The sequence below is a fragment of the Crotalus tigris genome, unplaced genomic scaffold, assembly GCF_016545835.1.
Source record: "Crotalus tigris isolate CLP2741 ecotype Arizona unplaced genomic scaffold, ASM1654583v1 scf7180000020347.5012614909:4044961, whole genome shotgun sequence".
In the NCBI taxonomy this organism is placed as follows: Eukaryota; Metazoa; Chordata; class Lepidosauria; order Squamata; family Viperidae; genus Crotalus; species Crotalus tigris.
In genome coordinates this window covers 3754942-3768987 of record NW_024097978.1, presented here as the reverse complement: position 1 = coordinate 3768987, position 14046 = coordinate 3754942, and the positions used below count along the sequence as shown (strand labels likewise).

The window sequence follows — 14046 nt, the reverse complement described above, 5'->3', positions numbered from 1 at the left end:
GAAGGGAATTTCTACCCCACCCTCTAAGAATAGTGGTGACTGACTAACCAGGGGAGTTAAAGCACTAAAAGAACAATTTTAATCTAATTGGATTGATATGTTTATGAAACTTGGGGACCAAAAGTTTTCTTATTTTTACTGGAGACTTTTATTTTTATCTACAAAAAAGAAATAAAACTGGAAAAAGGATTATAAAAAATTTGGACTTAAAAAACTTTAAATGGCATCGGTGACATCTTGTGGCGAAGTTTAGCATTACAACTTGTTATTGCTTAAAAGAGATGGCTTGAAGCCCAGACTTCAGATAAAACTCTTTCGACCTTGATAGATACCAACTGTGAGAAACTGAGCTGTAAAGAGAACTTCTGGGCAGCATAACTGGACTGCTTGAACTATGAATGTAAACCTTTACTGACTTTCAGAGCTATATGTGGGAAATTGCTTTCCTATTTCTTTGTCTGAGGAACATTGGTTATTATATGAGATGATGAAATACCTTGGACTATAAAATCTTACTTGATAAACAACTTCTACTATAAAGATTACCTATAAACACGTGAAATAGAGGTCCCATACCTAGTTATAAAATTATTTTTAACGTCTGATTTTAAAGTCCTCAACTTAACACACTATTAAAAGAAGACCAGGAAAAGATCCTTTCTATGTTGAAAGCAGTACATGAAACCATTCTTTCAGCTTGTGACAAAATAAGATGCAACATAAAAGAACAAGATGCCAGCTTAGATATACAAACCCAAATTTTGACTCAACCAAAGAACTAACAATGCAAAAGTTAACAGAAATGGAACAATCAAATACTAAGACAGAGGACTCAATTGACCAACAAATACAGTTAATAGAAAATCCAGAAAAGAGAATGACAACATTGAAAATGGAAAAGACTTTCTATATAAACCAGAAGAAATTTGAGGAGAAAGAAGAACAGATTGAATGAAAGATAAACATATCAGGACAACCATAGGGAATTGGAATAATAGGAAGATGATCTAATGAATACAAATGGGCTAGCCATTCCAAAAAAAATGGCAACTTATTTCAATTAATATATATAATAATAGAGGGAGATCTATTTGATTATTTACAACAGCGGTTCTCAACCTGTGGGTTGCGACCCCTTTGGGGGTTGAACGGGTCGTTCACAGGGGTCACCTAAGACCATCGGAAAACACATATTTCCGATGGTCTTAGGAACCGAGACACCGCTCCGCATCCGTCTCTGCATGGCCTCCTCTGCCATTTGCAGAGAGAGAGACAGAGAGGCACTTTCACTTCCCTTCTCTCTCTCTCAGGCGGACTTACCTCCTGCAGGGCTCCTGATTGGCCCTGCGCCCGGGTGCAGCCAGGGCCTCGTGGCCTTGGAGCTGCCCGGGGAAGCCACGGGATCCCTGCTGGGAGTGGCCCGCTGGAGGCTCCGCTGAGCGGGCCAGCCCTGCCGCAAGCCGCGGCCCAAGGGAGACCAGCCCCTGTGATCTCCAGCCAGCCCGACCATTGGACCCGCTGGCTGGGAAGGTGCTCTGGAGTCCAGGCTGCCAGGAAGAAGGAGATGCAGCAAAGGTAGGAGAGGAGCGCTGCCTCCTGGGGCCCGGTGCTGGCGGCGGCTTCCTTGCCCTCCTCTTCCTCCAATCCTTCTTCCTCTTGCTGCCCCCAAGGTGGCTCGGGCGGGCGCCGGGGCAAGAGGGGTGCCTGGGGGGGGAGCAGCCGGGCTGGCAGAGGGGCTGGCAGGGACCGTGCCGCACCAGCCCCCACCAATGCTCCATCGGATGGCCAGAGGGCGAGGCCAGGCAGCGCGGAGTCCCGGCTGGGGCGGCGGTGGCCGTTTCTTCGCCCTCCTCTCCTTCTTCCTCCTGGTGCCCCCTGGGTGGCTTGGGTGACTGCTAGAGCAAGAGGGGTAACTGAGGGGGAGTAGCCGGGCTGGCGGAGGGCTGGCGGGCTGCGCAGCACCATCCCCCACCGCGGCTCAATCGATGGATGGAGAACAAGGCCGGGCAGTGCGGAGTTCTGGCTGGGCTGGGGGTGGCAGCGAGGAACCCGACGATGCTGCCGTGCCGCTGGCAGAGCCGCTGTCTCCCGTCCTCCCCCTTTCCACCCGTTTGGCTGAGGACGTGGCAGGGCTGCGGCCGGGCCGGGGGCAAGGAACCCCGACAATGCTGCCATGCCGCCGCCGCCGGCGGAGCCGCTGCCTCCCGTCCTGCTCCCCCTCCCCACTCGTTTGGCTGAGGATGCGGCGGAGCCTGGGCCGGGGGCGGCGGGGACTCCCGATGATGTTGCCATAAGAGAGAGAAAGAGAGAGAGGAAAGAGAGAGAAACAGAGGAAAAGAGAGAGGAAAGAGAGAAAGAGAGGAAAGAAAGAGAGAAAGAGAAGAAAGAGAAAGAGAGAAAAAGGGGGAGAGGGGGAGAGGAAAAAGAGAAAGAGGAAGAGAGAGAAGAGAAAGAGAAGAGAGAGAGAGGAAAGAGAAAGAGAAGAAAGAAAGAGGAAAGAGAAAGAGAGAGGAAAGAGAAACAGGAAAAGAGAGGAAAGAGAGAAAGAGAAAGAGGGAGGAAAGAGAGAGAGAAAGAGGAAAGAGAGGAGAGGAAAGAGAAAGAGAGAGAGAAAGAGGAAAGAGAAAGAGAGACAAACAGGAAAAGAGAGGCAAGAGAAAGAGGGAAGAAAGAGAAAGAGAAAGAGGAAAGAGAGAGAGAAGAGATAGAGAGGAAAGAGAAAGAGGAAAGAGAAAGAGAGAGAGGAAAGAGAGAAAGAGGGAGAGGAATGGCGCTTCTCCAACCAGGCTGGGTGGAGTCGGTGGCGCGGTCTTCCTGCCCCCCTGGCCAGCTGGATGGGGGGGTGGGGATCACCACAACATGAGGAACTGTATTAAAGGGTCACAGCATTAGGAAGGTTGAGAATCACTGATTTACAAGCATTGACATGGAAGGCTAGTTGGCAAAGGAAGAAAGCCAGAATAAGGCTGAAAAAATTGGGGTTTTGATTTATTAGAGGGGATTTCATATTACTAATTAGAAGGTTAAAGGGAGAAGTTGAGATAAGGGGAATTTTGGTCATTAAGTTTAAAATATTTCAAAATTAGTTGAAAATAAGGATTCTATTTGTTTAATATTTAAAAATTAGACCCCAAAAAAATTATGAATATGTTTGATTTATTAACCAAGACAATATATATAATGGTTTTGATTTATTAAAGGGGATACTGTATTATTAATTAGATAATTTAATATGGTGGGAAATAGATAACTTTTAGAAAATAGAACAAGACTATACTCAAATAGATAAGTATATTTTGAATATTAGATTCTGTTATGAATTGAGATAAGGGAAACTTTGGTTACCTAAAGCCTGGAAATTATAAATATCAAATGTTAAATATGAATATTGATGGGAAGCTAAAAATTGGGGAAAAAACAAGAGGACATTGATTGTCTATAAAGATTGAATATAAAAGAAATTAAGATATGTATAAGCTAAAAATTTATTGATAAATGTAATAATGAGGTTTTTACTTAGATGATATAATAAGAACTGTATTAGCTTAAATAAGAGATAGTAGATATTAAGGGAAAAAGAGAGAAAATATTTGATGTTGTAATTTGAGATTTGTACTAAAGATTTTTGTATGTTATTGCGCTATTGATTAACCCAGCCACCGCGTTGCTTTTTAAATACCTAAATGTAAAATTAGAAAATTAATAAAATATTTTTTAAAAAGAAATAAGCAGCAAAATGGTGATTAGAAAGTTGATATTAGAGAGTTTTTAAATAGGCTAAGAGGCTAGATTGACCATAAAAAATTAAGAAATAATTATAAGAATATTTCTTGTTGTTTGTTTAAAATCCTCTAAAAATATAAGAAGATTTTGAATTTAAGTGTAATAAACCTTTCCCTTGGAAAATGTGGATTTGAGAACATTCAAGGAGACCTCGAAGTCTGGTTACTAGAGGTAATCAGAAAGAACTAAAGATTATAACTAACACACTAATATAGAATGGCAGAAAGTAATTTAACTCTGAAAGAATTCAAGGATAATTGGCAACAGTGTACTCAGAATTTTCTTTTGAGATTGCTTGTGAATATATAAACAGGTTCAAAAGAAGAGATAGAAAAGGACAGAACTGAGAATTAAGCTGTTAGACTTTCCAGTCTGGTGTCATGATAAGACGGGCAAAAGAAATGGGGGCTCTGGTTTCTTCCAGTTTCTATCTGGAGACCCCAAGGGGTCATAAACTTGCCCTGGAGAGGTGATGAAGAAGAAGGGAAGCCTTGGGAGCTTGGAGCTGACAGCAGTTGGCCCAAACGAATCGAGGAACCTCTTCAAACGGATGGAAGAAAGGCTGCCTGTAAATACACAGGCAGCCCAAGTCATAGACAACCAGGAAAAAAGAGCTGTGGCATGCCGCCAAACAGCTGATTGTCAACAATATGCTTAGATCTGGGTGAGACTGTTTCTTATTTCTCTTCCCTGTGGAATTAGAAGTAAAAATCCCCGGATTGGATAAATTTCCAAAGCAAAGATCCCAGGAAGATTTGGGAAGAAGGGAGGCAAAAGCAGCAACAAATTTTAAATGGGAGAACGAAATTGAGGAATACAAAAAAATATATAAAAATGAAACTGGGACTAATTTAAAGAAAATTTGGCTAACCTTCACAATGTGGGTTTTTTTTTAATCTATTTTCTGTGAGAAAGCATTTTAAAAATATTTTTTTTAAACCTGGTTATAGACAATACAGTAAATAAGGACATCTAGTGGTTCAAGGAGATACTAAAACAACACTAAAAGAACTGGAGAAATTGCTGACCTTGAATTAACACCTGCTATAAACAAAAAGAATTTATGTGACTCTATGCCAGAAAAGAGTTTTTACAATCATATCTTTTGATCCTGGATGTAACCATAATAGAAACTAGTTGGAAATAGAGGGCTTTTTACATCTTTAAACTAACTGGAATATTTGCATTAGCTTAAAGCAGTTGGCTTGTTTCATGGTTGGATTATAGTCTAAGGCAGTTGGCATTTTTCTTCTTCTTCCTTTTCTCTTTGTGGATTTACAAAACTTCCTCAACTGAAAAATGAGTGCACCAAATTTTACTAAAATCACCAAAAAAAACCCTCTTCTGCACCCTCCTCTGGAACATCTAGCCCAGGAAGTCAAGAATCCATTGAAACAATGTTACAACGAGAAGAAACAAACAGCTTTCAAAAAGAGATGCAAGCCACACTACAGCTAATTCAAGAAACAATGCAGAAAATTCATGAAGAGACAAAAAATAAGTTAGATAAGCTAAATGAGCAAATGTTTGACATAAAGACCTAATTTGACGCCCATCAAATGATTGCAAAAATGAACAAAGAATTCAGAAACTGGAAGATAAATCAGAAGAAACTGATAAAAAAATGGAGGCATTAATGGAAGAATATGAAAGGCTAGAACAAGCAAATCAAAGCTTAGAAGGAGCAGTTGCAGCCTTGGAAATGGAGAAAGCTGTACACTATTTAAGATTTCAAAATATACCTGAAGATAAACAGGAAGATATAGCAGAAGTGATTATCAATTTATTGGCAGAGGCTCTAAAAACAGAACGGAGATATAGATGGAAGTAGATGAAATATTTTGAATGGATTCAAGCTATGCAAGGAAACACAAATTGCCTAGAGAAATTCATCAAAGCTTTCTAAAGAAAACAATAAGAAATGAGATACTGAGAAGAGTTAGGGATGACCCATTACAATATAAAAACAAAGAAACTGTGGTATTGAAACAGATTTCTAAGAGGATAAGGGACACACGAAAACAATATCACTTCTTGACTAAAAAGCTAATTGCAAAAGGCGTAAACTTCTGATGGTTAATGCCAGAGGGGATCTTAATCAACTGGAACAATACAAGATATCGATTGGATTCAGTTTGGAAGGGAGAAGATTTCAACAAAAGGAATAGAGCATTCCTGGATGAAAGAGTACAATATCAACAAGAGGATAGAAAAGACCAAAAACAGATAGAATAAGCAACAGAGGAAACAATTACACAAATAGAAGAGAAAGAAAAGCCAGATCAAGAGGGTGAGGGAATAGCAAGAGAGCAGATGACTATGAGATCGACTAAATATAAGTAAATAAAATGGAGAAGGAAAACGGAAATTTTTCAGTGAACATAAATGGACTGAATTCCCCTTCAAAAAGGAATAGAATCTTTAAAAAAATTGCAGAAATTAAATATTGATATAATTTGTCTGCAAGAGACATATATATATAAATATTATAAACTTTTGGAATACTCAAAAATTGGGAAACTCTATCATGCATCAGCACAAGAAAAAGAGAAGTAGCTGTATACGTTAAAGAGACAATAGATTCTAAAATGATTTATTCAGATGAAGAAGGAATAATTGTGATGGTAGAAATATTTTTACATCAAAAGGAGATACTTTTGCTAGTAATATATGCATCAAACAATAAACAAGAAGAATTCTATCAAAATCTTCATAGAAAAATAGCAGAAATGGATTATCAAAACATATGCCTAGTAGGGGATTTTAATGCAATAGTAGATGGGGCATTAAACTATAAAAGTAGCAAAACAGGAAAATGAGGAAGAAAAAGATTACCTAAGACTTTTTTCAATATAATATAGGAAATTGGTGTACAACATACTTGGAGAGAAACTAACCCAGAAAAACTACAATATACATTTTACTCAAATAGCCATAAATCTTGGTCCAGAATTGACATGATTTGGATGACGCCTGAATAAAGAAACAATATGCAGGAGATTGAGACAGAATTAGGCACTTGGGCAGATCATAATCCTTTAAAAATGACATGGAAAGGAATACAAAAAAAACTAAGATGGACCTTGATCCAATCCATATTAAAAGAGAAAATAATTATAGAATTAGCAACAAAAGAAATTGAGCTTTTTTTTTAAAGAAAATAAAAAAGAAGATACAACATTACAAAATGTATGGGATATAGCCAAAGCATACTTTGGAGGTATAGCTATAACATATAGGGCAGGAAAAAAACAAAGAAAAAAGACAACAATATATATTGTTAAGGGAAGAATTTAAAAAACTAGAATTAGAATTATAAATAAATACACAAAAGAAAATACTGAAAAGACAAATGGAAATAATAAAATATAAATTAAATTTGATGGAATCAGAAAAATTGGCATAGCAAATTAAAAGAACAAAACAAAACTTTTTTGAAAATGCAAATAAACCAGGAAGATGGCTACCTTACAAACTTAAAAAAACAGAAGGAGAAAAATGATAAATAACTTAGTAGATGAAAAAGGCTGTTTATAATTTAAAAATGAAGTAATAAAAAGACAATAAAAGAATATTTTGAGAAACTGTATGATATAAAAGAAATTTCATGGGAGAAAATGATTCATTATATGGAAAAAAATAATTTACCAAAAATTTCAGAAAACTTTAAAACTATGTTAAATGAGAAAATAACAAAGATGGAACTGACGGAGGCTATAAGACAGTGCTTCTCAACGTTTGTGTGACGGCGACCCTCGTCACATAAACGTGCCGTGCATGCACGATGACGCCCCCATGCACGGCGCCACCCCCATGCGCGGCAGTGCCCCCATGAGCGGCGCGCATGCGCGGCGGCACCCCCCGAGGGGGGAAAATGGCGGATCGCCTTGTTTGGCGACCCCCGAGAAATGGTCGATCGACCCCAAATGGGGTCGCGATCCATAGGTTGAGAACCGCTGCTATAAGAAGACACAAAAACAAAAAAAAACACCTGGGCCAGATGAGCTCCCGTCTACAAGATACATTAAGTGTGCCATTGAAAGATGTGTATAATGAACTTTTATTGGAGAATAAACTCCCAAACACATGGACAGAAGCAAATATTACTTTGACACCAAAAGAGGACTCAAATCTGACACAGATAAAAAATTACAGACTGATATCATTGCTAAATGTGGACTATAAAATCTTTACTTCAATAATAGCAGAGAGACTAAAAAGATTTCTAACTGAATTTATACATCCAGATCAAAATGGATTTCTACCAAAAAGATAAATAAAAAATAATTTAAGAGTTATAATAGACATATTGGAATATTATGAAATGCATCCAGGGAAACAATTGGCATTAGTATTTCTAGATGCTCAAAAAACATTTGATAAAGTTTCCTGGCAATTTATGACTCAATAACTAAAAATAATGGACTTTAGACAAAATTTTATAAATATGATTACAATAATATATCACAAACAAACAGCAAAAGTGATTGTAAATGGAGATTATACAGATAACTTCAACATAAGAAAAGGCAGAAGACAAGGATGTCCACTATCTCCATTGTTATTTATTTTAACTTTGGAAGTCCTAAATAGAAATATTAGACAAGACCCAGAAATTAAAGAACTAGAAATAAAAGGTGAAACTTATAAATTGCAAGCATTTGCAGATGACTTGGTATTCATCCTAGAGGAACCTTTAGAGATGACTCCTAAATTATTGGAAAAGATAGAACAGTTTGGAGAGATAGCAGAACTGAAGATAAACAGAGAAAAAAACTAAAGTGATAGTTAAAAATCTTACAGATAAAAAAAACAAGTGTCATAAAAATAGAATTGTTGTTGTTAATTGCGAAGTCATGTCTGACCCATCGCGACACCATGAACAACGTTCCTCCAGGTCTTCCTGTCCTCTACCATCTTCTGGAGTCCATTTAAGTTCACACCTACTGCTTCAGTGACTCCATCTAGCCATCTCATTCTCTGTCGTCCCATTCTTCTATTGCCCTCAATCTTTCCCAGCATTAGGCCCTTCTCCAGTGAGTCCTTCCTTCTCATTAGGTGGCCAAAGTATTTGAGTTTCAACTTCAGGATCTGGCCTTCTAAAGAGCAGTCGGGGTTGATCTCTTCTAGGACTGACCGGTTTGAACGCCTTGCAGTCCAAGGGACTCACAGGAGTCTTCTCCAGCACCATAGTTCAAAGGCCTCAATTCTTTGGCGCTCAGCCTTTCTTATAGTCCAACTTTCACAGCCATACATTGCAACTGGGAAAACCATGGCCTTGACTATACGCACTTTTGTTGGCAGGGTGATGTCTCTGCTTTTTAGTATGCTGTCTAGATTTGCCATAGCTTTCCTCCCCAGGAGCAAGCGTCTTTTGATTTCTTGGCTGCAGTCCCCATCTGAGGTGATCTTTGAGCCCAGAAAAATAAAATCTGTCACTACCTCCATTTCTTCCCCATCTATTTGCCAGGAATTGAGAGGGCCGGATGCCATGATTTTGGTTTTCTTAATGTTGAGTTTCAAGCCAACTTTTGCACTCTCCTTCTTCACCCGCATCAAGAGGCTCTTTAGTTCCTCTTCACTTTCTGCCATTAGAGTGGTATCATATTTGGGAATATACCTGACAGCAAGATGTTCAACAATAAAGGAAAATAACTATATAAAACTATTGAATCAAATAAAACTTGACATGGAAAAATTTGCAACTGTCGATGTTAGGAAGAATTGCTACAGTAAAAATGAATATATTACCAAAAATATTGTTTTTATGTCAAATGATACCTATGAAACTGGAGAAAAAATTCTTTGAATACTTAAATTCTCTAATTTTAAAATTTATTTCGCAAGGAAAGAAAGCTAAAAATTAAATTGAAAATGTTACAAGAAGCTAAGGAAAATGGAGGTTTTGGCTTGCCAGAGTGGGTTTTATATTATCAAGCATCAGTACTAATATGGGTAAAAGAATAGATAACTCTTAGAAATAAAAGGTTGTTGTATTTGGAGGGACATGACTTACAACTTGATTGGCACGCTTTCTTATGGTATAGGAAAAATAAAATTCATAGATATTTCCAAAACCACTATATTAGAAATTCATTATTACTAACATGAGAAAAAATAAAATGTAAAATATAATTGAAAATTCCAGGATGGCTTTCAGCAATGGAAGCATTTGTACATCCAAATTTAGTCAGTCTTGAGAAAATATGGATATATAAAGATATTCTAAACTCTGAAGGGAACTTAAAATCTAAACAAGAGATGGAAAATCAAGGTATTGATTTTGGGCATATTTACAAATGTGTGATATGATAAAGATGTTAAACTATATGGATTTTATAAGGAGCAGACCTTGTTTGATCAGATATTATTAACTTCTGATGAGAAACTAATTAAGAAAATGTGTAACTTTTTATTGAATTTGAAAATGGAAAATGAACAAGTAAAAGAAACAATGATAATGTGGGCAAAGAATTTTGGATACAATATAGATTTAGAGAAATGGCAAAATCTATGGGAAAGAAATTATAAATTGATAATGTTAACCTCTTACAAAAAAACTTATATAAAAAGCTTTATAGATGGCACTTGACACCAGCAAGACTAGCAAAAATGTTTAAAAATATGTCAGATAGATGTTGGAAATGCAAACACAAGTTAGGTACATATTATCATGTATGGTGGACATGTGTTAAAGCAAAGAAAGATTGGACAAAAATGCATACGGCTAGAAAAGATGTTGGGAAAATATGTAGATTTTAAACCTGAACATTTTTTTAATTAAGTATAATGCCAGAAACGCTTGACAAACAAAGTATATACTCGATTTTACTTGTGATAACAGTGGCAAGAATATTTTGCACAATTTTTGAAAAATGAAGAAATACCAGTGGAGGAAGAAATAATTAAAAAAAATTAGATTGTGCAGAAATGGACAGACATACTCTGAGGTTGAAAGAAAAAGAAGAAACAGTATTTTCAAACTTGGGACTTATTTTATCAATGGCTGGAGAAAAGAATAAGGGATTAGGAATTCAATTTGTATTAGTGAATGATATACGCAGACTACACATTTGTTGAATAAGTACTTTTGATTGTTTTAAAAAAAATCAATAAAAACTTTAAAAAAAGAATTAGGCTGTTTTGAACACAGATTTAAAATTGACAGGATTTATTAATGATTTGATGTTACACAAGACTCACAATGAAACTCATTGATGTTCTAATAGCTAAAAGGGACACAGAAATAATAATTCACAATGATATACAGGTAATCCCTGAGTTATGAGCATTCACTTAACACTCATTTAAAGTTATGTGATGAGCACCCCCTAGTGCTTACAAGCAACTCCTGAAGTTATGGAATATTGTAGCACCACGGCAGTTTTCGCCCTTATGAGCGACCGCAGTGGCTCTGCAACATTCACCCTGGTTATTCCCTTCCTCCCCACCCCCACCCTGGGTCTCCCTAGGCACCAGACCTTCAATACTCACCCTGCGAAGATCGAGATCCTTCACTTTCTTGGCTGTTCCAGGCCTTCGGTGCGTTGGCAGAGAATGGAGGCCTAAAGTAAAGCAAGATCACGCAAGATCAGTGGGGCAAGATCTCATGCTACTGATCTTGTGTAATCTCATGGTACTTTAGGCCAATGTTCTCTGCGACAGAATGGAACCGAAGCTGGGGGACGCTTTCATATGCCTCCGTAGTCTGGATAGGAGCTCCGGAGGCCTTTTCCAGGCCGCTGCAGCCTGGATATAATGCCGAGGGAGGCTTCCGTGACCCCCCTGTGGCCTGATCTGGGCTCTGGAGGCCTTGAGTGATTGATTCACCAGCCTCAAATCCAGGCGGCAGTGGCCTGGAAAAGGCCTCCGGAGCCCAGATCAAGCTGCAGAGGGGTTGCGGAAGCATTCCCTGGCTTCAAATCTGGGCAGCAGCAGGAACCGCAGCAGAGAGGAGACAGATCTTTTCCAGGTGAGTCCGGCGTGGCAGGAAGGGAACGGGAAGCATGCAGTATCTTAGTGGGTCAGGGAGGCCTTGGAGGCATTCTAGCACTAGGCCCTCCATGACCTTCCCCACCCTGAGATACCTCATGTTCGCTTAACGAGCTGGGTATGTTTTAACGAGCAAGGGAGTGATCTTGTATCTCGAACAAGATTCACTCTACAAGTTTTTGAGTTACAAGTGGAATGGGCAGGCTCCATTACACTCGTAACCCGAGGACTACCTGTATATATATGGATTTTAACTCAGAAGAGTGACTTGGACAACCTTATTTTAGATTTACAAAAAACATGTGTCATAACTATGAAAGATAAAGAGAGAATGTTTCTAGGACATTACTTAAAAGGAATGGATGTCTTCTAAATGTAAAAAGATTTATAAAGTTCGCTTATTTTATTAAAGTTAAAACAGGTATTAATGTTTTTTTTTACTATGACTGAACAATGAAGCTTTAAAGATTTGTTTATAGATAACATAGAAAAGATTTTTCATTCAGCAAAATTGAAGGAAAGTGTTAAATTTGCGAAGGAGATTTTTAGAGTAGGGGTCCTGGACCCCCAGTTCATGGCTCAGTGCCAGGCAACAGGCCACTGGGAACCAAGCCACGGAAGTGGTGAGCGTGCACATGTGAAAGTGGCACTTGCATGTGTGTGAAACCATCCCGTCTCCCCCCATTTCCACCAGTCCACCGAGCCAGAAAGGTTTTGGCCCGCTGTCTTAGTGGATATGATAAGAAATTGATTTGTGGAACATTGTTTGATGGGATTAAATTTTAATTTGCTGTTTCGGGTAGTTCTTAATGGATTTTTTCTGATTAACTTTAGAAGAGGAGGCTTTAAAGATCTGTTTACAGATATAAGATATGGGATGACAAGATTTGTGTGTGTGTGTGTGTGTATAAATATTTCTGGTAACTCTTAATGGTCTTAGCTGATTAAGATTAAATGTTAGGTTTTATTTGCTAATAAAAGAAGATGAGATGGGATGAAAAGATTGTAGCTTGAAATCTTAGAGGTGATAAGTTATTGAAATTGTACTTGTCATGATTAAGAGGAAGTCTCACATACTCACACACAAACATTTTGTTCTGTGGGAACAATCCAGAGAAAAGAAATATTTTGAGGAATATTAAAAAGGCAGAATGTATTTCCCCAAAGGAATAATGAAGAAGATCTTTAAAAAGGCAGAAACCTCTCCATGCACACACACATACAGCCAGACAACTCAGCAGAAACCAGCTTTTAGAAATGCAGATGTAATAATCCACTCTAGAAGGCTGGAGCCCTCAGCTAGAAGCTGAAAAAATCAGAAAGACAAAGACACTTAAAATCTACATACCCCACCCAAACTCTAAGACAGGACATAATAGAATTAACCCACCACCATCAGAATACCAGAAAGGCACACTCAGACTCAGGTCAAAGTATATAACACAGGAAATACAAAGCCTTAAACAAGAACAGGAAACAACCCCAAGAGCCCCAGAAGGTATAAAAACCCACTCCCTACTACATGTGCTCTCTTTTCTTCCAGAGCCATCTTTCTGTCTGGCTTTCCTCTTCAATAAACTACAAACTTCTTTCTAAAGCAGTCGCCATGTTGTTTATTCCCGGCTTGGACTGGACCCTGATGAAGACTTTTCCTTCAACAGTTCTTTTTGCATTTTTCTTAGTTCATATTAGTTTATCTTTGTATTTTTAAACTTCAATAAAAATTATTACTAAAAATATTAAAATCTTACCTGCATTATGAGTTTCACGGTTTTTCTTCCTGTTTAAAAAATATGAACTATTTATTGCTATTTAAAGTATTTTACTAAATCCATAAAATTTGTAAAACAATGTTCTTCTTTTCTGACAAACCCCCCAAATATACAGCAAAGATTGTAGCATGTTATCAATTAGCCTATTTATTTTTAAACATAATAAAATATTCCCTAAAACATATACACACAAAATATGCACAAAATTGCTTGCATAAAACAAGCACAAAATGAGGCTTTCTTGTGGGAATTCAAGCTATGAACAAAGGTTCCAATATGGATCACATATTATATCACCAGTAGTATAAACAAATATCATAGATATAAGGAACAGGGGAAACATTATAAATGCATATGCGATAGATTTTTTTGTGTACCAGAGAAGGGGATTATGTTACATGAATTTAGAATATAGTTTTATACTTCCCTATAAATTTCTTTCATAAAAATAAGTTTAAAGAACATTTTTCCTGCCAATGTTTCATATTTCCCTACTCCA

The 14046-nt window shown here is 37.7% G+C and overlaps 1 protein-coding gene across 2 annotated transcripts in view; it reads right to left on the bottom strand.

Moving 5' to 3' along the window:
• Positions 1 to 14046, bottom strand: part of USF3 (upstream transcription factor family member 3) — a 53745-nt gene that overhangs the window by 13343 nt on the left and 26356 nt on the right. For both annotated transcript variants that reach the window (XM_039366624.1, XM_039366625.1), the window contains exon 3: positions 13527 to 13555. In XM_039366624.1, the coding sequence (XP_039222558.1) occupies positions 13527 to 13555 (29 nt within the window). The remainder of the gene's footprint in view (positions 1 to 13526; positions 13556 to 14046) is intronic.